General features: G+C 42.0%; 2 protein-coding genes across 3 annotated transcripts in view; both read left to right on the plus strand.

Moving 5' to 3' along the window:
• LOC125718408 (capping protein inhibiting regulator of actin dynamics-like) overlaps nucleotides 1-27,950 on the plus strand; it is a 160,339-nt gene that overhangs the window by 58,916 nt on the left and 73,473 nt on the right. The window lies entirely within an intron of this gene.
• Nucleotides 7,846-19,044, plus strand: LOC125717368 (endogenous retrovirus group FC1 Env polyprotein-like). 2 transcript variants are annotated; one of them, XM_048990227.1, is made up of 2 exons: nucleotides 7,846-7,920; nucleotides 16,608-19,044. In XM_048990227.1, the coding sequence occupies exon 2, from the start codon at nucleotides 16,896-16,898 to the stop codon at nucleotides 18,411-18,413; it is 1,518 nt and encodes a 505-aa protein (XP_048846184.1). In that variant the 5' UTR covers nucleotides 7,846-7,920; nucleotides 16,608-16,895; the 3' UTR covers nucleotides 18,414-19,044. The 2 variants fall into 2 exon arrangements, with proteins under 2 accessions (XP_048846184.1, XP_048846183.1); XM_048990226.1 differs by lacking the exon at nucleotides 7,846-7,920 and adding an exon at nucleotides 9,475-10,857.

Raw genomic sequence — 27,950 nt, forward strand, 5'->3', positions numbered from 1 at the left:
CCTCCACCACCCCTGTTCCACGGAGGACTGCTTTGTTTTTTATGTTCTTTGCAAGAAAAACAACATAAAAAAACAGAAAATATCAATATATCTATACATATTCCCTCCACCACCCCTCCTCCACGGAGGACTGCTTTGTTTTTTTCCTTTGCGAAAAACACGACACAAGAAACATTATATATATATATATATATATATATATATATATATATATATATATATATATATATATATATATATATATATATATATATATATATATATATATATATATATATATATATATATATATATATATATATATACACACACACACACACACACACACACACACACACACACACACACACACACACACACACACACACACACACACACACACACACACATACATACACGGGATGTGCACGAATACTCGATTAATCGATTACTCGAACCCATCAGCGACGATAGAGCATGAAAATGACGATCGATTGGCTCTAAAAATTCCATTTTTTTTTTTTAAACTACTTTCATTCTTTCTGATTGGTTATGCTGGTATTTGGCCGGTAGTCTGATATTTGATTGGTTACGGCTGTGAGAAGTTGCGGTCTAGACACAAGACTGGAGAACAGAGCGAAAATGGCCTCTAAAGTGCGCAGCGATGTCTGGCAACACTTTGGAAAAACTTGGCAAAAACAGTTAAGTGTAAGATGTGCAGCGCCACACTCGTCTACAACTCCACAACGAGCTCGATGCGTTATCATCTTGCACATAAACACAAAAAGGCAGATGATACCGATGCCACTACCAGCAGTCAGACGAGCATAAGAGATTTCACCATCAGACAGAAATGCGGCAAAGGCAGGGCAGAGAAGATGACGCAGTTAATAGCAGAAATGACAGTAGAAGACTTGCTGCCTATTAGCTTTGTTGAAGGTGAAGGTTTTAAATGAATTACGTTGAGCCCCACTATACTGTCCCATCGCGCAAAACGGTCACTGCAAGGATTGATGCTCTATACGAAAAATGTGCTTGTTCACTAAAAGACAGTTTGTCGAAGCCAGCGCGGGTGGCAATAACTACGGACTCGTGGACTTCGCTAACCACCGAATCGTATATGACGCTAACCTGTCATTACATAAATGAATGGAACATTCACAGCGCAGTATTAGAGACGCGAGGTTTCGAGGAAAGACACACAGCTGTGAACATTGGCAACTACCTGAAAGATGCAACAGTGGCTGTATAAGCTCTGAAAAAGTAATGGCATGTGTGCACGACCACACTGCTAACATGGTTCTGGCAAATCAAAGTCTTTGGGAATCAGTGCCCTGTTTCGCACACACCCTGCAGCTTGCAATCAATGAGGGCTTCAATGTTGCAACTGTAAAAAATGTAATAGCTGCAAGTAGCCGCTTGGTATCACATTTTCACCACAGCCGTTGTTTTAAAGTAACGGGAGAAGCGCATCCACTATTTTATGATTGGCACGTAGTTCAAGCTCACATGCATTTTGTGTAGATAAATACAATTTGTAATATAACATTTATATATTTATGTATCTAGGCTGTGTGATTAATTTTATATTTACAATGCGTCATGTAGAAAAGGCGCTTCAGCTTCACCTCATGCTGTTATTTCTTTTAAATGTAAAATTACTGTATACTGTGACGCAAACGCCCCGCCCCTTGCTTAAACTCCACCCCCGATTAATCGAGTACTCCTTTCTCAAACCTGTTTATAATTCGAAATGAAATATGATCAAAAATGCCCATCCCTAATACACACACACACACGGTGTATCAGGACTATATGGTCATTATGGATAACTAAGGTGCATTAAACTTGGGTGAGCAGGCAAGACAGTGTTTCCCCTCGGTTTACAGCTTGGGGAAGGGGGGGCAGACGGACACCTACAGGATTCATGGTGTTCATGTGTTTCTTTTAATTACAGCAGTCAATATAAAAAATATAAATAGAAAATAGAAAAATGTTTTAAAAATCAGATATTTTTGTCTGCTTTTCAGGTGCTTGGTGTGACATATTTTCTGACTCGCGCTCTCTGTCCGCTGGTGGGAGTGTGCGCATGTGTCTGTGCGCGCATGTGTCTGTGCGCACGCACAGGGGCAGAGCTCCGCCATGCGTGATAGAGAGCAGAGGAGGCCTGTAAACGCCCGACCGTGTAGAGACAAAAATGTCAAGCTGCTGTGTAAATCAGATAAATAACATAAGGCTATTTAGTTTGCTTAATAAAAGGACAATGTATAGTTCTGTTCTACAGAAAAGGTAAAGGTAAATTACTTCTGTTGTGATTTGGCGCTATATAGAGACTAAAATTAACTTAATCTTCAAGGAGGGGGCGGGAGGTGCCGTTGGGGGGGGGGGGGGGGGTAATATAATGGTAGGGGAAACACTGCAAGGCATGTCACCCCACCGCTGGCAGATGGCTGGCAGACGGTATGCTTGCGATGTATTTGAATTTTTTTAACATATTCCCTCCACCACCCCCCCTCTGCGGAGGACTGCTTTATTTTTATTTCCATTGCAAAAAAATCATTTAAAAAAAACACAAAGAAAAGCAAAACGAAAATAAAAATTATGTGTGTTTCAATGTGTGTGAACTAATTTATATTTATATATACACACACACATATACATATACACATACATATACACACATACATACATACATATATATATATATATATATATATACACACACGTACATATATACATACACACACACATACACACAGTGTACAGTCTTATGCAAAAGTTTGGCACCCCTTGACAAATAACATCTTTTCAATTACGAAATCAACAAAATCAGTTAACACAGGCTCTCTAGGAAATGGGGAAAAATACACAATATTTTCAGCAAACATTGATGCATAGTTACTTTTTATGCCATAAATTGAACAAAAATAAAAACATTATTATGACACTCTGCAAAAGTTTGGGCATTCCAAAGTCTCAGATTCTTTTTGCGAAGGTTTCAGACCTTAATCAGCTCCTTAGATCTGATGCATGGCACCAGCTGTCATTAGTAAATGTCAGCTGGTGCCAATTTCAAAGCTTTACAAATACTCTGACTCTTCAAACCTTGTGCACACACTTGTGGACACTCAACAACCATGGGTTCCACTAAGTAGCTGTGTAAGACTCTGAAAATGAAAGTTACTAATGCCCACAATGCAGGAGAAGGCTACAAGAAGATAGCAAAGCGTTGTCAGCTTGCAGTTTCCACAGTGAGAAATGTAATTAAGAGACGGCAGTATTTTTTTTTCCATTTCTTAGAGAGACTGTGTTAACATCTTTTCCAATACAAATCAGCAAAATTATTTGTCGAAGGGTGGCCAAACTTTTGCATAAGACTGTATATAATATCAGGACTTGGTCTGTATTCTCGGTTTGAACGGTTGCGTTCAAATTGTCAAGGAGCACGATTAATCTGCATTTATTTTACTTTTTTTACTTAATTTTTTCTAAATTAATCATGAAACATAAAACAAAAGAATCTTTTTTAGACCAGAAAGACAAGACTAGTAAGATCTGAAAAACAAAACAAATTCCCTTATCCATATTTAAATACTACAATGACAATGTGCCCCACAAACAAAATAACGAAAATTCAGTACTACTGTTGCAAAGAATGTTACACCCCAAGAAAACAGATCAACAGTTCTACAAACAATTTGTAGGTGCTTCTAAAAGCAGTTACTGGGAGATGATATAGAGCTATACATTCCTCAAGAACCAAATTCAGAATACTTTCCAGTTCAAATTATGCCACAGAGAGCTCAAAAAGCCAGTTAAGTCAATTCAGTCAAGACAATTAGTAGAATCGGCTGGTTTAGTACCATGCTGGGAGAAAATTAACTTCAATTATGACTTTGACTAACTTTTACCTCGCAAATAAATAGGAAAGTATGTCTGGAATGTTTGGATTCATTTGGAATGCTTTTAATACCACCATAGAGCAGTAGTGAAAATACTTTTAAACGGTTTTAACATCATTTTCAAAATGGAAAGCTTTTAAAATGGAATGGCAATTCAGGCAAATCTTTGTGGCAACTTTGTGCTGGCTAGTGAATGGCACTTGTGTCCAAATGGAGTAAAGTCAAACAGATATTTCATGGTTTAAATGTCAAAACAGATTACATTCTATTGCTAATCACCTTTGTAATGTTTTGGAAGAATCGACTTAAACACTTAATAAGATATGGAATGCCAGTTTGAATGTCAGTTCTTATAGCTCCTCTGTGCTGTGCTTATCTTTAATTCATATTCTGACAATCTGTCAATCAGGGCTATTATAAAAGTCCACCATTTAAAATGTGGACTTCCAAACTGGCACAGTCTGGAGTCTTTATACCCAAAAGAACTGCATATGTGGAGGGCAGAAAAATATTCTCTAGCACGAACATCTAAATGAGAGACTTACTTTCTTTAAGAACCAAAAAGCACAATTAAATAAATAATAACCAAAATAACAAAAACTTTGCTTCAAACTATGTGGATTAATGCCCTTGATAGTGTGTAGAAACGCACTCGTCAGCTCCAGTCCTCCGGTAACAACGCAAAAGGACTGGCAACCCACAGGTATTTATGCGTGCGATTGTATGATAAATTCACCCTGACAGTCTCACACTTCTAATAGCACCAACAGGTCTCATGGAATATAAATAAAAGCAACTGCAACAATTATACTCAGCACTAAACATCAAGGCACCAAGAAAATGCAACAGAGCTTATGTATTTCTCAGGATGCATTCCAGTAAAATGCCCGGAAAATGAGCTGAAGACATATTTCAAGGGGCACTATATAAAACCGATGGAAATTTTACTGATTAAATAAAAGGACTTTTAAAGCATCGTTTGAAAAATCACAAATGTTTCTAAGATTCAGTGCATCGCTTTTTGACCACATCATGGCGATGAACACATCATTGTTCCTGACAATGCCCTAATACAGAAATAAAACTTTATGTAGGTAAACTCAAAGCGCCTTCACTTGTCACACTGGCTGACTATCTCAAACGATTATAAAGCAGCATACTGAAAACCGCTTTTTAAAAATAACAGGTACAGCACTTACCTTGGCTTCTGGCCAAATGCTTTTCACAGCTTGGCACTCCAACGGTGCTGAAACGAAATTTGTATTTCCCCCTACCTCGTTAGCCCTTCAGTTCTTCTTTTTTTCCTTTGGATGTTTTTTTCCTTCGTCTTCGGATATTATTTTTTTGTTATTTTTTTTCCCTTTGGATGTTTTTTTTCGTCTTCTTTAAATATTGTTTTGTTTTTCGTCTTCTTTAAATATTGTTTTTTTCCTTCTTTTGATGTTGTTTTACGGAACAAGAGCCATACAATGCTAGGACGTCTGCGGCAGCGCCAACTGAACGCAGTGAAGCAGTGCCCAGCTTTTTTATAGGGAGCGTCAACTCCATGGTTACGTAAGTCAAGTTCTAGAACGTTGTTCTAACTCGTGGGTTTCTAACTCACGTTTCATTGGTTTCCCAGCTACGCTGTCAGAATAATGTTTGCTGATTGGTCGAAAATGTTAAAATGCACCCGAGTACGGTAAAAAAAAAAAAACTCAAGATCTTGCTACCCTACGGAGCACCCATAAGGTGATTTTTTATTTTTTTTAATACAAGTTATATTCAGCTAATTGTAGCAGACCGTAATTAGACTAATCCACCCTTTGTCAGAGCTTGGGTGAAGAGAAACTCCAAAAATCACACGTTACACAAAAAAAATGTTTTAACTTTATTACACAATCAATATACAGAAATCATGGGTTTGTTTGTCGTGGTTTTTCTCCTTCCCCGCCAAATCAGAAGTCAGAGGGCAGCTTGTGCAGTATCCAGAATTCAGTCTTTATTGCAACAATGAAGTTACAACCAAGGCTGGACACGTAAAAGTGTGTCCAGTACTGTTTTACACCAATTTTTATACAAGTTCTTATCATTTAACAATATCTCGTCACTTAAGCATCATCATTCCTTCAGCCATTCACAATAATTGTTTTTTCCCTTAATCCACACCCCTAGGTGATAAGTTTGTCCATCATTTCTTTTACCGTTTGGTCTCCCGGCTGAACATAATGGTGGCGCGAGCAGCTCCACTTGGTTTTCTAAAAATGCTCAGCCGTGAACTTCTGGTGAACTCAGGGGAATCCCTTCCTTCAGTAGTAAAGCTTGGCAGTTTCAGCCTTTTACACATTGTCTAACTAAAAGGTTGATAATATATTTGTCCTTTAACATAGTGATAAAATATACGCTAATAAAAGTGAATATTCATAGATTCAGGACTAACATAAAGTAGTTAACAGAAACTCTGTTTCACAGAGTTGTAACAGAAACATAATATTCCATATAGTCTGCTATGAAAATTGAAGGCTGTGGCGTAATATGTTAGACTGACTGAAATAAAACAGAGAAAACGTAATATAAAGAAGTAAGGAAAATAGAGGTTAAAATGCACGGTAATTTCTTGTCATATCGGCGCAAATGCACATAAAATACGTACGAATTCACACTGTTACAACAACCGATTGCTGCACATATCGCTTTAAAACTTGAAAGCGTACTTGCTTACCAGTTATATCCATCCCTGCTTATATAGCCAACAGAATGTCAAACACCATTGCTGCGCTTGCGAAGTAACTTGCTTGCCTGCTAGTGGCGTTCCAGTACATTTCTAAAAGCATGCTCAGGCAGTGCCATCTTGTGGTTTGTCATATATGGAAGCCTCAATAAGCCAAAAATAAGCTACTTTTCTTCTAAAGGACAAAATCAATTTGTATCAGCTAAATGTTTGAGTTTTTATAGCCACGAGCTTACCTTATTGTAAGACAAAGCAGGACATTCATGCATCATGATAATTAATTTAAGAAAGCGGTATTGTGCCTCATTACGCGTGTATTTAAGATGCAGTGTGGTGGAAGCTTATTACCTTTGAATAACATTCCTTTAAATATTATGCCTCAGCTCTATTTGCTTTAACAAAATAAAGCTTCCTATTGTCCTGAACAGTCGCTATACAATTTGTTTTTATGAAACTTTCTTTAACATTTAAAAGAAACGTAGAACTTTCTACAGCTGAGCTACGTAGCACGTCTTCGACATTCCCCGGTAAAATGGACGCTACGCACGAGTTATGACGTAATACGCACGTAGCGTAATACAACTCATTAGCCATTTACTACATACGTTCTTTTGCATTATTGTTAAGCGGACAGTGGGAGTAGTTTCCATAGAAACAACGTAAATGTCTTTTACCGTTCGAAGCACAGCAAACTCTACGAATGAAAATGGCGCTGAGGTGAGCAGTTTGTTAGCTCTCCAAAATTTCGTTTTATTCTTCAAATTATATTATGCTACTTTGATTATTTACTCTTTTATACTATACTAACGTAGTACATGTCGATAAAATTATTGCATATTTTTAATGAAATCCGGCACCAAACAATACAGACAGTTTTCTTTTTAATACGGCGCGAACCTGTAATAAACGTGATGGTAGGCTCCGCCCGCCCCCCCTGAGCACTGAGCGCGGACGGTTCCGGTACACTGACCGGGGGCTGGGAACCCTTACGGTAATGGATGGTAAAATGTTTAAGTAATTTGGGGCATTGCTTTCGTACTAAGGTAAATGCTTCGAGATGACCGCTTATCTTACTGGGTCTCGGGGGGGGGGGGGGTCCGCAAATTATTTTAAAAAACGCACTCTCCATTGTGAAAAATATATGTATGTATACCTAAAATAATTGTGTAAGTAGAAAATAAAACAAACGCAAACAATGTATTTAGAAACAGTTGCGTCCCCCCCTTCCTCACAGTGGTTTGGCCCGCTGCCTGCTTTCCCAGTTCATCTCACCTACTCTACACACACGAGTCAGGTGTGTGGCTGCGGCTCTATTAATGCTGAACTCCAGTAAGTAGGGTATTGTATTCACTTTAAATAAAGCGATTATCTTTAATGTAGTTAATGCAGACTCGTAAAGTTAAGTCAGATTAGTTTCGGCAAAAATGCTGATTACCGATGTAATTTTCCCTGAATCTGATATATTAGCGATTAAAATATTACTTATATAGTTAACGTTAGCTTGTTTACAATAGCTTGTTCCATAGTGCACTGCAACTAACGCGCCAAAGCCGTTTCCAATGCATTGTTTTATTTGTGACGACTTGGCATAATATTAACTTAACATTAACAGTCACAGTTAGCATATTGTTTAGCTGTAAATGAGCACTGTGCTACGTCCGAACTGACCCCACTGTATTTTTTTGTATAATCAGTTTCTGTTCTGTTGTTAAGTGTCTTAATTAATTTTAAATACAAATTTAAACCTTTTTTAAATTCCTTGTTTTTATTCTTGTGATTATTTTATGATAGTTTTACTTTCTTTATGTAAAGCACTTTGAATTACCATTGTGTATGAAATGTGCTACAGCATAAATAAACTCGCCTTGCCTTGCAGTGTCATAGACTAGATAAAATGACAGAAAAGGAAAATGGACATAGGAACATTTTTCAGTGCACCTAAACGCCAAGTAACTACGAAACGTTCACATATTGTTTGGCTTTAAGAATGGGTGCTTATGAAAATACTAATGTCACAATATCAATTGCAGGCAAAGGAGACATAAATTATTGAGGGACAGGTAGAGCAGGGTCATTCAGATGTACAGTGTCAGGTAAGTGTTTTGTGCTTTTATTGAAGGGATAATGACAGAAATTTTTTTTGGATGAACAATTTCTTTAATGCTTTCGGAGTTGTGGCTGTTCAGTAGATGAACATCACAGGCTCACCAATTTACAGTATGATCTGTCAATTTAACAAGTGTAATGTAAACAAGTTAGTTATTATGAGTATGGAAAACATCCTTTCCTTCATTTTTTCTGCTTCAGGAGTCAGTCTGTTCTGAGACAGTGAGAGTAGAGGAAGGGGCAGATTCAGAACCAGGGAGGGAGCCGGAGACAGCAGAACAAAGAGATGATATTACCAGCAGCAGCACAGGGAGCACAGTTTTTAGTTTAGATCTCAGTGCCTGCACAACTACCTCCCCAGTGTATCGAAACACAAATGCTTTCAAAGAAGTCATTGACATTTCAAAAGAAATGGTATCAAGACATTCCATGGCTAAATTACAGTCCATCAGTGAAAGGGGTGTTATGTTTTTACTTCAGCAAAGGTGTTTCAAACCAGTCCTCTTTAGCTCATAGACCTGATGCTGCTTTCGTTAGTACAGGCTTTAGAAATTGGAAGAAAGCCACTGAAAAATTTACAGTACACCAGACCTCTCAAGCCCACCAACATTATGTGACTGTCACTTAGGGGTGGGATTCTTTAGGTACTTTGCGATCCGATCCAGTTACGATTCTGGGATCCACGTTCCGATTCCAAAACGATTCTTCATATTCATTTTTTTTGCAAATATGCTTAATTTAAAATTATATGTTTTTTGTTCATAGTTAGAATCTCTGTTTGACAGTATTTCAATTTTAAAAATGACAAAGTGGCATAAAGACTTGTATTGCTTTTATTTTGACAAAATTATATTCAGGATGAGCAATTACTAAGAACAACTGTAACAACAAATCAACAAATGGGTTGTTTTCAGTTTGTTTAGAACCTTTTAAGAAAGGAAGGAATGTCTTATTTTTTGTTTAGAACCTTTAGAAATATCTTCAGAGCTGCAATGAATTATCTTTCAATCAGACTGCAAAAAATATCAAGATACAAATTAAATAAACTATAGTGAGATGTTGGATATTTATCTATTGTAATTATATTGCCAAGTTCAAGTTTTTGTGAAGGAAGAGCAGTTGGTCCACATGTTCAGGAGTAAGTGCTTCGCTGGGCCGTAACAATATCTCCTGCAGTGGAAAAGACTCTCTCTGCAGAGACACTGGTTGCAGGAATGCATAAATACCTCTTTGCCATTTTGGAGAGCAAAGGAAAAGACACCTTGTTTATATGCCACCAGTTGAGGGGGTCCTCAGATAGAGAGAGTGGTGGAGAACCCCGATATCTGGTCATCTCCTCTTCAGCTATGGCATGGGCTGACTGATGATGTGGTGTAACAGAAGCATCAAAGAAGGTCTGTCCCAGCAGACAGTGCAGCAAAGATGAAGCTCTTCCTGTTCAAGTAGAAGGACGGTCATCCTGATTCTCTGCGACTTTAGGCTGTGGGCTCACTGAGCTGCTGGCTTCTGTCACTGTGCAGTCTTCTGGATTTTCCTGCTCTTTTGCCTTATCTTCCTGCTTTTAATCAATCACAAGAGAGGAAAATTGTTAGTTTGAAGAAACTGTTATTAATCATTTTGTTATCACTCCTGTATGATCAGCAGTGAATGTAAATATGTATATACATTATTTTGTTTTTCCCTAGCCTCATACTTTAGATTATATTAATAATAGCATTCCCACCTTAGCAAAACCAGAACTTTCTCTCACCTCCCTATTCTGCATGACTCTTGCGCCTCCCACTGACTATAAATAAAGGAGTCAAGGGGAACCACCCTTTGTAACACATTCTGCTGTAGTTTGCATTGCAGAGAGTGTGGGTACCCTTGCAAGTAAAAACTATAAAGTGTGTTGTCTCAATAAAAGGTGGAGTTGGGGTGGAAACGCCGGGCGCTTTCCCCAACATAGAATTTGGTCCTTCGAGCCGGATCCGAGGAACCCCGAAGACGTCTCCAGTACGCCGAGAGAAGCGACACCGAAGTCTGTCGACAGCCACTCGAAGTCGGGTGCAAGAAAGACCTGTGATGTGAATTCGTCATCAGGCCGGTGGTTAGAACTGCGCTCGACGTCTGGTGATGTCTGAAGGACCTCGGTGACGGAACAGAGAGCACACTACATAGGTGAGAAACACGGCGCCTAAGTGAATAGGTGGCCAAGTGAGACATACGGCACCTAAGTGAGTAGGTGGCCAAGGCATGCATGTGGTTAAGCTTAGCCAAAATTAAGCGGGAGCGAAAGTAGGCGTTGTGGGAGAGAGTGTACGGCGTTCTATGTGGATGTGTCCTTACAGGTTTTAGACTAACCTACACGATCCACCCTAAAAGCAACAACATACTGGTGACTGAAGGATAAAGGACGGGTTTCATCCCTGAAAACTAACACCGCTGCTCTAATAGTGAGCAGTAGAAGGCCGTGTTGGTGTCCTCCTGAAGTCTCATGCCAGGGACTTGCTTTTAGGATTTTTTATGTTTTGTAGTGTATTCAATAAAAGGTAACAATGGGAAAAAATCAGAGTAAACAAATCAAACTAGAGGGAGATGAGAAGTTTATGGAAGGATATAAACCAGGATCAGGACAAATAAGTAGTCAGAGATGGAGGGAAAAAACATGGGTTTGAAGGAAAACTCCATACTCCAGACATATTAAAGTTACAGGGAAACTTAAAACTGGAGATGTTACAGACTACCAATAATAAAAAAGGCCAAGATAGAAAAAAGGAATACGTTTTCTCTGATGCATGGTTAGAACAGAGTAAACTAAGAGATAATAAGAGACAACAGAAAAAGGGAAATAAGGAGAAAAAACTGCAGGCAGCTTTAATCACACTAGACGAAGAAACGGCAGCAAGACCTTCCGCCCCTCCAGCTCCTCCACCGCCCCCACAAATTCCGGTGCCTGCACCGGCGCTGGTTCCAGCCACAGATAGACAAGAAGCAAGGGGGGGGGGTGGAACCATCTCGCATGTTAACTCGAGGGTCTGATCCCTCTCTATATCCTGTAAAAGATTTGGCCACAGCTAAAGTACAATGGCATCCAAAAAATAACACAGAACAAGAGGAGGTAGAATGGCAGTGTCCCCTCGTAGAAGTGGCAAACCCAAATCGAGGGCCAAATAATACAGGACCCGAAACTATGTTATTATATAGACCCTGGACCGCTGAGGATAGAACAGCGGCTTTAAAAGGAATACCCCCGGTTGAAGAAGGGGTACCCGAGTTTTGGACTGCCATCCTAGAATTACAAAGTAGTTTTCATTTGAACAGCAGGGAAATGTACCGATGCCTAAGACAGTTGTTTACCCATAAATGGGGACGTGTGGCAGGCGACTTCACTGGACACGGTGCCAATAATCAGCCCTTAGCACATAACTCGCAGGAACTCATACAAGCATTACAACACCTGCGAGAGAGGATAGACACAGTCTTCGTGAGACGTGCAGATTATGGGCGAATAGCGCAGTGCAAACAAAAAGATGGAGAGGAACCTGAGGATTTTATGGATAGGATGCGAGTGGTGTTCAGGGGAAATTCAGGAGTTCCTCACGACGAGGAAGACGGAGGAGTGTATCAGCAACAATTAAAACGAGCTTTTGTCGCAGGCCTAAAGTCTGAATTGCGAAAATATCTCGACAAACATTGGGTACATCAGAATACTGGCTCAGTCCAACAAGCCTTAGAATATGCCCAACACGCACAGAAAGCGCAGAAACAGCAAAAGACAGATACAATATTCAGCGCCTCTGACGTGGTAGCGCTAGTGCAAACGAACCCTCGGGGACGCGGGGGATTCAGAAGTAGAGGAAGAGGAAGATTTAGAGGCCGAGGAAGATTTAGAAATAAACAAACAGGAGGGTTTTCACAGGAAACAGAGTGTTGGACATGCGGGAAACCTGGACATTTAAGCAGGGACTGCAGGTCAGGGAAGCGACCATTTAATCCAAACTCCACCGAAAATGACCAATGACCCTCCTCGGAGACCCCTGTTGCCGACACTATCCGAGGTGAAACAGAGGTCATTTTAAGGGAAGAAACGCAGGTTACCTTACAAGACCTCCTGGATGAGGAAATAGATTTGCAAGCAGTATGTCAGCTATTAGCAGAAAGGCAGTGGGGAACTTTGCCAAGTCGGAAATTAATCATAAATGGCAAAGTATATGAATGCCTGTGTGATACTGGAGCCTGTAGGACTGTCCTAACCTCCAGTCCTCCTGAAGTCACATACTCCTCATCTGTCATAAATATAAAAACAGCAGGAGGCCAACCAGACAGTCATCAGCTAACAAACCCAGTTGCAGTAAAAGATAAGGAAACTGGGATTGAATGTCAAGCACAAGTGTTAATAAGCCCTTCTTGCCCTGTCAATCTGTTAGGCCGTGACCTTATGGTACAGATGGGCATTAGTGTAGTTGCCACAAACTCTGGCATGAAAGCAATCATAAATGAGGAAGCCTATGTTGTGCAAGGAACCGGAGCACCACAATATTACTGGTCACTGGACCTAGGGGGAACTGCACAGACACGAGAATTGTTGCAAAAAACTAGAGAAAAGCAGTCCCCTAAACAAACCCAGTTCATGCCTGACGATGCCTTACACGTCACTATGTGGTACAAAGGCACCCCAGGACCAGATTATGCCTATGACAAAACGTTTCATGCCCTCCAAGACACTTGTATCACCTTACAACATTTATATGTTAACTCCACTACTGGCTTTTCTGCTGCCTCAGTCATCTTATCTAATAAACAACAGGCTGTGCTCAGAGGGGAAACACCACACGTATCTCTATCAAAACCACCTCAGATGCAGTGGAGGGATGTAGAGATGTTCTTACAAGATTCCATGCACAGTTACAATGACTACCAACCCGTACCTGGCTCATGTTGGAGCTATGACAAAAAACACAATGTGTGGCGGTTTCCTTTGGGATGGAGAGTTCAAACCACTCTCACCACACACTTGCAGGACCCAACCTGACAAATTTTTTCTGTTCTGGAGGGGGGATCATGTCCAGATCTAGATCGCCTCCCGGAAGGGTTGTGGTCGTCCTCCCCCACTTATGTAGGACTGGTAAAGGGGTTCCCACCTTACAAAGTAATTGTGAAATCAGAACACCGCCCGGTAGTTAGACAATACCCGTTAAAACCTGAGGCAGAGAAAGGTATAGCGCCTTTAGTGCAGGATATGTTGGCATCAGGAATATTGCGAGAGGCTCCTGAGGCCACTTGCAATACTCCTATCTTCCCCGTCCAGAAGGGACATATAGGGAAATGGCGCATGGTGCAGGATTTAAGACCGGTTAATAACATAGTGCAACACGCAGCACCAGACGTGCCCAACCCACACTTATTGCTCAACTCATTAACCCCTGATAAAAGTTACTTCTCAGTAGTTGATCTCAGTAATGCATTTTTCTCAGTACCATTGCACCCTGATTCTCAACATTTATTTGGTTTCACCTATAAGGAAAAAAATACACATATACTAGACTCCCTCAAGGGTTTTCAGAAAGTCCACATGTATATACCATGGCCCTTAGATATTCTATGAGTACCTATAAAATACCATCCCATAGTCAAGTGCTACTGTATGTAGATGATATATTAATTGCTTCAGATACAAAACAGCATTGTAAGGAAGCCACACTGTTGGTGTTACAGCATTTATATGATACAGGACATAAAGCATCAAAACAAAAATTACATTATTGCAGGGAGGAAGTTATATATCTTGGACATAAACTCTCCCAACAAGGTCGATCATTATTAGAAACTAGAAAACAGGCAATACAAGAGGCACCAAAACCAAAGACTAAACAGCAAATGATGTCCTTCTTAGGACTTTGTAATTATTGCAGAGAATGGCTACCTGATTATGCCGCACTCGTTCAACCTCTGCAAACCTTAATTTATGGGAAAGACATGGCCTTAAAAGATAAAATTCAGTGGACAAATGAAGGAGAATTGGCATTCACAAACTTAAAAATGATGCTACAAACAAATGTGATACTTGCCTTACCAGATTATCAACAACCATTTACCTTACGTGTTGATGCTAATCAAGGTTATATGAAAGCGGTATTAACACAGCCGTTCGGGACAAAGGAAAGACCACTAGCATTCTATTCTAAACGATTAGATGCAGTAGCAGCTGGTTTTCCAAAATGTTTGCAAGCATGTGCAGCTGCTGCAGAAGCAGTAAAATTATCAGCAGAATTAGTGTTGTCACCCACTCACCCTGAAGGTGCCACATTCAGTTTCATTAGTTTTACTGCAGACACCGCTTCCGTTCCTCACACATGCTAGACATCTGACCTTAGTCTCACTCCTGCTTTCACAGTCAAACATTACTATACAGCGATGTGGTCCTCTTAACCCTAGCACCCTTCTTCCGACAACGGAAGATGGAGAGCCACATTCGTGCAAAGCAGTTGTGGAAGAGCAAACAAAACCCAGAGCAGATATTTTACAGACCCCAATATCAGATTCAATGGTTGTTTATGTAGATGGATCAGCATCAAAAAATGATATGGGAAAAAATAAGGTCGGGTATGCTGTAGTTACGTCCACTGAAGTGTTAGAGGCCAATGCACTCCCACCTGCTTGTTCAGCACAAGCGGCTGAACTCTATTCTGTAATTAGGGCATGCGAGCTATTCAAAAATAAGTCACTTACTATATATACTGATAGTCAATATGTTCATCACCATGCAAGAGTGTGGAAAAATAGAGGTTTTAAAACATCGCAGGGAACGTCTCTAACTCACACAAACTTACTACTTAGATTATTAGATGTTGTACAATTACCGACTCGCCTTGCACTGTGCAAATGTAAAGCACACCAAACCGATGCTTCCACAATAGCTAAAGGAAACAACTTTGCCGATAAAACTGCCAAAGAAGCGGCCCTGAAACAGCCCACCTTATCAGTGGCAGACATTCTTTTCATAGATAGTGATGTGCTGTGTGATGCACAGATTCATGCTCCTAAAACAGAAATACAGAGTTGGATCAAGAGAGGAGCAATACAGCAAGGGAAAGTTTACTATATGAATGACAAGCCTATCCTACCAAAAATTTATACAAAACAGCTGCCTTAGTGAGCCATGGAAATACTCATGTCTCAACAGGAGGGATGGTACATATTATCCAGCAATACTTTTATGCTATAAATTTTTCTGATTATGCAAAGCAATTTTGTAGAACATGCTTAATTTGCTGTAAACATAATGTAACATGAGACCAAAACGTGGTCAGTTCCCTGTAGCTGAGTACCCGTTTCAAGTTGTACATATGGATTTTATTGAATTGTCTTGGTCACAAGGGAAGAAGTACTGTCTAGTCATTATAGACACCTTTTCTACGTGGGTAGAAATATACCCTGTAAAGCACTGTGATGCAATGACTGTTGCAAAATGTTTGGTAGGCCATTATTTCCCTATTTATGGCATACCTCATATTATAAGATCAGACAATGGGACTCATTTTGTAAATCAGACCATGTCACTTTGTTCACAAGCATTAGGTTTTACGCTTAAGAATCATTGTGCTTATCACCCTCAGAGTGCAGGCTTAGTGGAGAGAACTAACGGCACTATTAAAACAAGGCTCAGAAAAACAATGGAAGAGACAAAAAGGCCGTGGCCAGAATGTTTGTCTCTAGTAAAATTGTGGATGAGAATAACTCCCATTCCTGCAGGATTAACACCTTTTGAGATAGTGTACGGAAGGCCGTTTCCCCTAGCAACCGAAATGAGTGATATAGGGAAAGCGGACAGAGAAAATACGTTGGCTAATTGGATGCGAAAGTTGCTATCATCACAACAAAAACATAGCCCCAGTAGTCTGCCAGTAAATTCTGTTTCTAACCAACAGGATAACTTGCAGCCAGGGGATTGGATCCTGGTCAAGGTCCTGTTGCGGAAGGAGTGGAGCACACCCCGGTGGGACCGTCCTTATCAAGTCCTCCTCACAACACCAACAGCTGTGAAAATAGCAGAACGACCTTCCTGGATACACAAAAGTCACTGTAAACCCATCAAGCCCTTATCAGAGGCCTCAGCGACAGAGTAGCAGTGGAAGTCTGCTACAAAGGCACAGTAACCAATAGGGTGCTGCTGTCTCAACCCGGTGAAGAAAACAACTGAACTGCACTCTATTAGGATGGCTCTGACGGGGTGGGGATGTGGTAAGGTGACTCTAGGGGTCATTCTTATTGTTGGACTTGTATGGTTGTCCTTGCTCCCACTAGCTCCATTGCAGCACCTACGGCGATGGACCCATGACGACTTCCATCTGCGCCCGTTGCCTGCTGACCACTCACACCCGTTCATGAAGAACTACTGGTATCGATATGTACATGACACTGTAACAGCAAAAAATGTGATGAATTGCTATGTTTGTTCTGTGATGCCTACTCATAGTGAAGGACCCACTGTATATGGAAAACCCATGAATATGTCCCAGGCCAAATGTGCTGCATCTTTTGCAGGTATAGGGTACCAAAGTATTGTTTCACTTAGTCTCCATCTACGGAAAATATATGTTAATATCACCACTAATGGGTCAGGTAATATAATCGTAAAAACTGTTGTGCAAGATGCCACAGGAATATACCCAGATGACCCTGGGTTCCAAAACGGCACATGTCTCCAAGACTTTTGGGTGGATTTCACCGTAACTAAAACCAATGTATCATTCCCCTTTTCTGTCCTAATATATCAAGACCCAACCACATATAATCATTCAGTCTGCTACAAACAGAATAATGGCACTAGGTGGATCGGAGGCAATACCACGAATTGTGACACGACCTTCGTTAGCAGCATGTACGGCTCTCCTGTCTCGTTCTTGGGGCCCAGTAATGGAACTTATTGGGTGGATGGAGTGGCTTGGTTATGCGGACCTCGTGCATACTTTGTCCTACCACCGAACTGGTTTGGAGTGTGCGCTCCTATTTTTGTTTCAGATCACACCTTTCTGATAGCACAGGGAAGTAAGGTTTCCATCAGAAGCAGGAGGAAGCGTTCAATATCAATACAACCCCATGACAGTTTGTGGGGAACAGACGTACCCCCTGAACATAAACTGTGGGGAACAGGCAGTAAAGTTGCGCTGTCCCTATTCCCCTGGGCAGGAGTCGGAAAGCTCATGCTACGAGTAGAAACTCTAAATTATAGACTAGGTCTTTTCATAAATAGTTCGATACTAATTGATCAACAACAAAACGAACAATTGGACATAACCAGACAGATGGTTATCCAGAACCGTATGGCATTAGACCTACTGACAGCTGCACAAGGAGGAGTATGTGTCCTCCTGAATCAAACGTGCTGCACTTACATTCCTGACAACGTGCACTCACCTAATATGACAATTGCCCTCGACCGCCTCCGTGACTTACAAAAAGTGATGACCATGGACAGTCAACCGCAGTCCTCCTGGCTGGACTGGTTTGTTACAGGAACATGGTGGTCCATACTGATGAAAATGTGCATACCTTTTGTTTTGTTTTTTATTTTGTTTTTCTGTTGTTTTATAACTGTTATACCATGTTTGAAAATGTTTATTAATCAAGCTCTTAATGCCGCTTTTCGGACACACAGTACAATGTTTCTCTCCCTTACTCAGAATATGGAGACAGAGCCTGTTTCCAGCGATAGCGATGAAGAAGACATGTAATTCATAATGACGGCTGAGCCGAAAGCACCCGTGCAGGGCTCGGACCTGAAGTAACGGAATTAGATGTTTTTCTATGATAAACAGGAGGAACGACTCCTGATGGTTTTCTGTACTCCACAGTTAGGATGATGATGATGTGATCTAAATGACGGTTGTACTGGAAATGCTTTTGCAACTTGTACAATACTGATGCTTCTGATCATACTGTCATGATAAACAGGAGGGACTGTTAAGTTGAAGAAACTGTTATTAATCATTTTGTTATCACTCCTGTATGATCAGCAATGAATGTAAATATGTATATACATTATTTTGTTTTTCCCTAGCCTCATACTTTAGATTATATTAATAATAGCATTCCCACCTTAGCAAAACCAGAACTTTCTCTCACCTCCCTATTCTGCATGACTCTTGCGCCTCTATAAAACTATATAAAAACTATAAAGTGTGTTGTCTCAATAAAAGGTGGAGTTGGGGTGGAAATGCCGGGCGCTTTCCCCAACAAAAATAAACAAATAAACAAAATAAATAAACATATAGATCAAACATAACTAAGTTAAATGATTGAGGTCGTACACATTGACTAATAAAGATTTAGAAAAATTTATTTAATGTTATTTCATAATTTAAGACTGACATGAAATTACACAAAAAATCCTTGTAATATTGTACTGTTGCAATTGCTTTAATATTATGATATTGATAATAAAAAAAAATACCTCTTGCAATGATGAAGCTTCATTAATCACTGTTTTGTGCGCTTCTCTCTTTTCTTTGGAAAGAAAGGGCAGTGCCTTAAAGCGCGGGTCCAGAGAAGCACATTTGTGAAGAAGATTGGTCTCCTGTACGGTGGTGTACCTTCTGCTGAGGTCCTCACTGATGACCCTCTTTATCTCCCTGATCACTGATTTTTACTCAGTGTTTTCTTTCATGTCCTGGATCAAGTTAGTATGCAATGGAGCAATCAAACATATTGTGGGGCTGCTCTCCTCTGACATTAGAAGGGTGGCATCTTTCATAGGCTTGAGGGCGTTTATAACATCTTCAGCACATGAAATATCTGACTCTGTAAGAGTGAAGATTTCAGACGCTCCTTTTCTCACCTCGGGTGACAGTAACGCAGCGCAGACAGCCGGTTGTTGCTCAATGAATCGTTCAAGCATCTCATATGCGCTGTTCCATCTAGTGATGTCAGATTTTAGTTTATGAGATGGCAGATTAAGCTGTTTTTGTTTCTCCTCCAAATGATGCTTTGCAGTTCTGCGCCGATGGAAAAACGTTACAATGCACCTCACTCTCCCCAACAGCCTTGAAACTGCCGGCAACTTTAGCGCTCACTGAGAGGCCAAATTAAGTGTGTATGCGTAACATTCTCACATGTGGAAGCTTCCCAAGCTGTGCTGCAATAGCATATTAGAGCCATTGTCAGTCACCAAAACTAAGTTTTTGTTTGCAATTTTCCATTCGTTTGCAACACTTTGCAAAAGTTCAGCAACATTTGCGCCTGTGTGGCTTTCGTTCATAGCCCGCATTTGCAGAACACAAGCCGCGAGCTTAAACTCATCCGTGATGTAGTGAGCCGTAATGGTGACATACGAGTCTGTTGAAATTCATGTCCATGCATCGCATGTTATTGCAATCCTGTCCGTATTACTTATTGATTCTAAAATTTGAGCTTTAGTCTCCCTGTAGAGTGCGGGTATTGCAGTATCACTGAAATAACGTCGTGACTGCACACTATATCTTGGCTCAAGCACCTGTAACATTGAGCAAAATCCTTTGTTCTCCACTACAGAGTAAGGCCGCAAATCTTTGGCAATGAAACCCGCCACTGACCGGGTAATTCGCTTGGCTTTTTCAGAATTGGATGGAAGCTTTGCTACTTGCTCGAGGGTCCTTTGAGTGAAACCGGCGCTGGGCGCGATCGGGACCGAAGTTCGTTCCTGCAGCTCTGAGTGGAACCGTGTTAAATTGTTTCTTCATATTAGTAGTGTTCCCAAAATACTTAAATTTGGTGCGACAGACTTTGCACACAGTATGGCTTTTATCAACGACCCCTGTCTCTTTGTCTTCACAAAATCCAAATTGTTGCCTCACAGTCGATTTTAAATTTGATGCTGCAGGATGTAGTTTGTCCATTGTTCAAATGAAGAGCAGCATATGTAAGAGGCAAGCGTTGTAATGTTTATTTTTCCGGGGCACACTCGCAATTTGATAGAACACAGGATCGATTCTGAATCTTTGAGAATCGATTTAGAATCGTCAGAGAAAGAAAAAAGATGCATCTATTTTTTTTTTCTCTCTCCTCGCTTCCCCTCTCTCACCCCTACTGTCACTGCATGTCAGCCAAACCCAATCAGCGCCCAGTTATCTAGTGCATGGCATAAACACAGGAGGTGGCAAGACATTGCTTGAAGAAAATTGTTAGCTCTATGTGGCAAGGCAAGGACAATCTTTAAGAGGCCATACTGAAGAAAGTGGGAGTCTGTATCAGCTCATAAAACGAGGATGATCCAGTTTTATTGATATGGTTAACAGATCGTGTCTTCCTTGTGCCTTGAGGGGAGGAGGGACCAGTCGAGCAGTGCTGGAGGATCGGAGAGATCGTGGTGCAGAGCGGGGTGTGATGAGGTCCTTTAGGTAGGATGGTGCCAGAATTTTTGGCTTTGTATGCGAGCATCAGTGTTTTGAATCTGATGTGTTGAGTTTTAGCTGGTGAGTGGTCATCCAAGATGAGATGTCTGCCAAGCATGTAGAGATCTTAGTGGAGACATGAGTGTCTGAGGGAGGGAAGGAGAGGATGAGTTGAGTGTCATCGGCATAGCAGTGGTAGGAGAAGCCATGTGAGGATATAACTTCGCCAAGAGATTTAGTGTAGAGGGAGAATAGGAGAGGGCCAAGAACTGAGCCCTGAGGGACACCGGTGGAAAGACAACATGGAGTAGATGTGGATCCATTCCATGTCACTTGGTATGTTCGGCCTTCTAGGTAGGAAGCCAGCCAGCGCCAGGCCAGGCCACCAATGCCAAGACTCCTAAGGATGGATAGGAGAGTTTTGTGGTTGACCATGTCAAATGCTGCTGATAGGTCAAGAAGGATGAGGACAGATGACAGTTTGGCCGATCTGGCAGCATGTAGCTTCTCAGTGACTGCTAAGAGGGCAGTCTCTGTAGAGTGAGCTGCTTTAAAGCCAGACTGATTAGGATCCTGGAGGTTGTTCTGAGAGAGATAGAGAGAAAGCTGGTTATAGACTGTACGTTCGAGGATTTTTGAAAGGAAGGAAAGAAGCGATACTGGTCGGTAGCTGCAAGTGTCTGAGGGATTTAGAGTGGGTTTTTTTAGGATGGGAATGACCCTGGCTATTTTGAATGCTGTTGGTACATGACCGGAGGTTATGGAGCCATTAATGATAGTCGTGATGAAGGGGAGAAGGTCTAGAGAGATTGTCTGAAACAATGCAGAAGGGATTGGATCAAGTGGGCAGGTGGTAGGGTTGGAAGATGAGATGACTTTCATGATCTCATCTGCCGTAAGACCGGAAAACTGGGCCAGTGAGGGGGGAGGGAAATCCTTAGTGTGTAGTGTAGTGGATGAGGGAGAGAATGTCTGACAGATTCTGTCAATCTTCTCGGCAAAGAAGTTGGCAAAATCTTCAGCAGTCAGGAAGGAAGGAGCAGGAGGAGGGGGAGGGTTGAGAAGAGACGAAAAGATGTTATGGAGTTTGCGAGGATCTCGTGAGGATAATTCTAGTTTGTCTTTGTAAAAGGCAGTTTTAACTGCAGTCACGTCCATAGAGAATTTGGATAGCAGAGTACGGTAGGAAGACAGATCTGCATCAAGCTTAGATTTCTTCCACGTCCTCTCTGCTACCCGCAATTCTCTTCGGTTAGTACGTAATGCAGCTGAAAGCCAAGGAGTAGGCCGAATTTTCCTTGGTTTGGAAGACAGCGGGCAGAGGTTGTCCAAGGATGTGTAAAGTGAGGAGATGAGAGTATCAGTTGCAGACTCCAGTGCCAAGGAGGAAAAGGAGTCAGGGTCAGGAAGGTAAGACAGGGTGCAGGAAGCAACAGAAGAAGCGGAGACAGAGTGGAGGTTTGGTCGAGTGGGGAGGAAACGTTGAAAACTGGGATTGGGCAAGACGGGTAGGGCAATGGTAAAGGATACAAAGTGGTGATCAGAAGTGTGTAGAGGAGTAGAAGAGATGTCAGTAGCCGGAGAGGGGCGGCTGAAAACCAGGTCGAGGACGTTACCTCCTTTGTGTGTAAGAGAGGAGCTGTTGGATGTTAGAGAGAAGGAATCGAGAAAAGGGAGGAGACCAGAAGAAGGGAGCTTGTCATGACGGAGGTTGAAGTCACCAAGGAGAATGAGAGAGGAGCTGTCAGTGGGGAAGAGACTGAGGAGAGTATCAAGCTCCTCTAGAAAGCAGCCTAGGGGGCCAGGAGGGCGGTAGACAACAATGATCCGAATATCGAGTGGAGAGGTAACAGCAACTCCATGGAATTCAAAGGATGAAATGTTGAGATGGGGCAGAGAGAGGGGTGTGTAGCACCAGTTCCGAGTTACCAATAGACCTGTGCCACCGCCCCTGCCAGTTTGGCGAGGAGAGTGAGAGAAAGCATAAGCAGAGGAGAGAGTTGCCGGGGTAGCCGAGTTCTCAGGCGATATCCAGGTCTCCGTCAGAGCCAGAAAGTCAAGAGAGTGGTGTGAAGCAAGGGCGGAAATGAAATCAGCCTTCTTTACAGCAGACTGGCAATTCCAGAGGCCACCCAACACGCTTCGCTGGGACTGGGGTGTTATGGGAGGGTAGACAAGATTACTGAGAGTGTGGCGCCTGGATGTTGGATGAGATATTCTAGGTCTCAAAGATAAGTGTACTGGTATACGTCTAAGGCACATGTCTGTAGTGATGGTGTGAGAGATTGCGAAGTAGAGGATAGGATAGAGTAGGAAAGAAAGGTTTAGAAGCAGTAGTAACAACTAGACCGTTTACCTTTATCCACCGCGGTGTCACCTTCAATTTAAACTCAGTAAGCCCTGCCCCCTAATTAACACCTTCAGGGAGACCGAAACTACACACAACAATAACAACAGTTCAGGGAGACCGAAACTACGCTTGATTGCCAGAAACTACACACAACAACAGTTTCAACAGACAGTAAACAGAAAGCAAACAGAGTCCTACCTTACTAGCAGAGAAGTAATCCACAAACAGAGCTTGAAGCACACTGAGTATTGAGCTGGAGTCACCTTCAATTTAAACTCAGTAAGCCCTGCCCCCTAATTAACACCTTCAGGGAGACCGAAACTACACACAACAACAACAACAGTTCAGGGAGACCGAAACTACGCTTGATTGCCAGAAACTACACACAACAACAGTTTCAACAGACAGTAAACAGAAAGCAAACAGAGTCCTACCTTACTAGCAGAGAAGTAATCCACAAACAGAGCTTGAAGCACACACTTGAAGCCTTACATGGGTAAAGTTACGATGGTGCCTCCAACATGGCAGGAAAGTACAGTGGTGCACAGGCAGTAGTGAGGGAGCAGCAGTCATTAGCCCTCTCTGTGCATTGTGGGGCACATTGTGTCAATTTAATCACACAGGCTGGCTGCTCAGTCTCCCCAATGATCCGGGACTGCCTTTCTTGGGTCCATCAGTTAGGCAGCGTCCTTTTCAACCAGTCAGGAAAGTTTAAGAGAATGTTTGAAAACATGACACGGGCACCTCTGAAAATGAACCCATCACCACACTGAAACCTCTATGTCCAACCAGGTGGACTGTGCGTAATCCTGCTATAATAGCTGTGCTAGGGCAGTATGAGCGGGTCCTAGTTAGTATAGAAGTGATGGCAAAAAAACGCTATGACAGCTTCAACTACCAGTGGCTTATTCAAGCACTTCAGTAAAGGTAAGACTGTGTTGGGTCTTACACTTGCTTCTGCTGTTGTTGGAGAACTTGAGTGCCTAAACATTTCACTGCAGAAGGAGACCCAGACTGTCTCTGGTATGCAAGATGCAGTAGATTGTGTACGATCCTACCTTCAGGGAAAGAGAAATGACAAGAGCTATCTTGAATTGTATGAGAAAGCTACACCATTGGTAAACTCCATCGAATTAGTTGACCCTATTGAGACAGCAAATTCAAGGTGTTTTGCTGGCAAAGCAGTGAACCATTACAGGGCAGAGTTCTTCAAAGTATTGGATTGTGTGGAGGTTCACTTTGGTGAGCGTTTCAACCCAGACAGTCTAAATTCTCTGCAAAACCTGGAGAATGTCCTTTTGACTGGATTGTTAACTGATTCAGTAGATAAGTACCCTGAGTTGCACAGAGGTACTCTTGCAGTACAGTTGCCTCTCTCTCACCGGAAATTCTCCTGTAGCAGCAGTAGAGAGGCAGCAGAGGTCCTAAGAGGAATGCCGGTGGAGGTGCGTGGCTTGTTTGACCAGGTTGAGGTCCTTGTCAGAATTTTGTTGGTGGTTCCAGTGTCCTCATGTGAAGCTGAGAGGAGCATCAGTGCATTGCGGAGACTAAAGACGTGGCTAAGGGCTACTATGGGCCAAGACAGACTTAACAGTCTGTTAGTCTGCAATATGCAGAAAAACGAGCTCGACAACTTTAACATAAACAACATGCCAAGAGTTTGTGGGGCCCAGTGATACCAGGAAAAACACATTTGATACTTTTGTTTAGTGTCCGTTCATTAATGTAAGTTTGCTTTAAATTGCAGATTTTTTTTTTTTTGCATAGAGCAGTTACTGTAAATTGATTATTTAATTGTTGATTTTGATACAAAACTTTACTTATTTTATATCTTTTTCACAATAAGTCATGTTTAAATTTTATTGTATGTTGATGGCTTGACCGTAAACAACATAACAAAAAATGCAATAGTTCTGAAGAAAAATCTGCTTAGTCATTGAACCTGAGAAAAATAAGCATAATGACACACTCCATGCTACAATAATAATGACAGAAGTAAAGTTTTTCACTGTGGGGACATATCTTCATAAGTACAATTTGACTGTATTATTTGTGTCCCCTTCAAAAATTGCTAATGAGAAATTTTATATTTATTGTCCCTCCATAATGTTAAATGAAATTTACACCCATGATTATAATAATTATAGCAACTGTATTTTCTGTATGGTTGAAGATCTGTCTGGTCACTGTAAATAGCTGGTTAACTATCTGTGATTTACTTCTCAGAAAGCAAATTCAGACAGTGGTTGCCTGGATCAACACCCAGTACTGGGAAGCCTGGAACCTGTGGGACGAGGTGATCGACTGGGGAGACGGTGTGGAGGAGTGCTCACGAGCGACACCCCCACTGTCCAGGTTGGGGGGGATAAGGAGGGATTGGGAAGGGCTACTTGGGAAAATGTGGAGGTATCAGAAAGGGGCCTCCAATGGTGAGATGGAGGGGGCGGAGGCTGGTATGAATGTAATGCATATGGTAAATGGAGGTGAGGAGAATGGATGTGAGGTAGGAGTGAATGTGGAGGAGGTTAAGGGAGAAGGAGAGAAAAGTAGAGGGAATGCTTTGGGATCTATTGTGTCACAAGGAGGCAGATCATGGCTGGAAACCATTCAGGAAGAAGGATGTGAGGAAGAAGAAGAAACTGAGGTGGCGTTTCAGGAGGCACAAGACGCTGAGGTTGCCCAGGTGGACAGATGGTGTCCATGTGGCTGGTGTAAGGTGGAGTAGGAGGCTTCTGAACCATGTGTTAGGCCTAGTGCACTTATGGATTGTGCTTGTTTGTTATAATTAAATAAACTTATAAACTAAAGATAATATATTTTAAAGGTGCATGTTTATATCAGTATCTACATGTATAGGGAGCAGACACAGGAAAAAGGTATTGAAGAGCCTTGATATGATATTGCTGTTTTTGTTTTAGATTCCAAAGTTAACCCTTTATTTAATTTGTCCCTTTTCCCCAAGTAGAACGATGCATTTAGTTGTAATCTGTATTATTTTGCTTTGGAGTCGGAAGTTCCAAAATCACCAGGTAAGTTAATCAATTTTATGTCTTTTAACTACTAGACAGATGTAAATGATAAGCCTTAAGATTTATTTAAAATTAATTTATTGTCTTTTTAAAATTAAAAACAGGAACCCTCATGGACCAAGACTTGAGGGCATTTGTACAATCCACCTGTACAACTTTAACTGGTTCTGCAGCCTTTTTCTCCCCACAGCCTCTGCTTGTTCCCTTCTTCTCTTTCTGTCTTCACTCCAGGAGAGCTCCTCAGGCATATCCAGCCTGTAATTCCTGGGAAATGCCACCTGCCACCCATCCGTGGAAGCGTCGCCCATTCTCAGGATCTCATACGTCACCATTCATCACAGAGTCTCAGCGCTTGCAGACATCTGGATAAAAGGAAAAGCCCATTTTTTAAAACTTACACGTTAAATTTTCCTCTAATTACCATTTTATTCTTATAAATTTCATTATGTTTAATTACATTTAGTATGGATTAAGGCATCACCAGCCTGGCATCAGACTCTCCAGACAATGCCAGCCCAGAGGGGGCTGACCTGGAGGACATTCCCCCTGAGGACATGGAGTGGGAGCCTCCAGGTCTTGCCCTGAGTCCCACTCCGTGGTGTCAGCCCCGTGGCCAAAGTTTCCTCAGCCGAGGAGGCTATCGCCGCGACAACGGCAGGGTCAACGGAAATCCAGTCATGGGCTCAGCTCCAGGAGGAAAAAACGAGGGTATGCTACCCAGACCTGCCTCCTGATCCAGGCTTGGTCCAAGATGGTCTTTCAGGGTACCCCATCCAATGGTTCCCAAAAGGAACCACCTCCGGTCTCCTCATGGCGCTGGTGCTGGCCTGTGCTTTTGTTTTGCAGGGTCCCTGGTGTGGTCCAGTTCCTGTCCTGCCTGCCCCTCGACACCCTCCGACTCTGCCAACCCCTCGCCATCTACCGATGCTGTTCTTCCCTCTTCTGCCGCAGACGAGTAGAGCTTCTACAGACCCAGACAGGATTCCAAAGGCCCCCCTGGCCGTGACCCTTCTGTGGCACCCCGGAGCCCGTCAGAGGCCCTGAACTGTTCACTTTACCTCCCATGCTACCTAGTGTCTTGCCCCTCCTAATACCTCAGTCTTTGGTCTGTAGTCTTGCTTCCCCGTGGCTCTCCCTGGTTTCACCTCTTAGCCCGATTTCACTGTTCCAGCCCCCACTCCAGTCACTCTTGCTTCCCGCTTTAGGTTCCCCTTGGCTCCCTCTCCTGGCCATATTATTGTTGCACTGGTTCGATTGCTTGCTTGTCTTGTCTGGTTGTGTCCTGCCTTGTCTGTCTCTGTGCCATCTTTGGTCCTTTTGATGCCCAATCCCTCCCTTTTGTCTCCTTCTTCTGTTTCCTTTGTTCCCACTTACCCACTGACACCCACTGTCTGTCTTTTGGTCCATAGTCGGCATCCCTGTTGGATTACCTGGCCTGTCATGAGCTGTGTCCTGGGGGCTTGTCTCCCCTGCTGTCCTTAGTTTTGCCCTAGTCTGTGTGTCCCCTTAATGATGCCCTTGTAC

Source organism: Brienomyrus brachyistius, chromosome 22, assembly GCF_023856365.1.
Source record: "Brienomyrus brachyistius isolate T26 chromosome 22, BBRACH_0.4, whole genome shotgun sequence".
Taxonomy (NCBI): Eukaryota; Metazoa; Chordata; class Actinopteri; order Osteoglossiformes; family Mormyridae; genus Brienomyrus; species Brienomyrus brachyistius.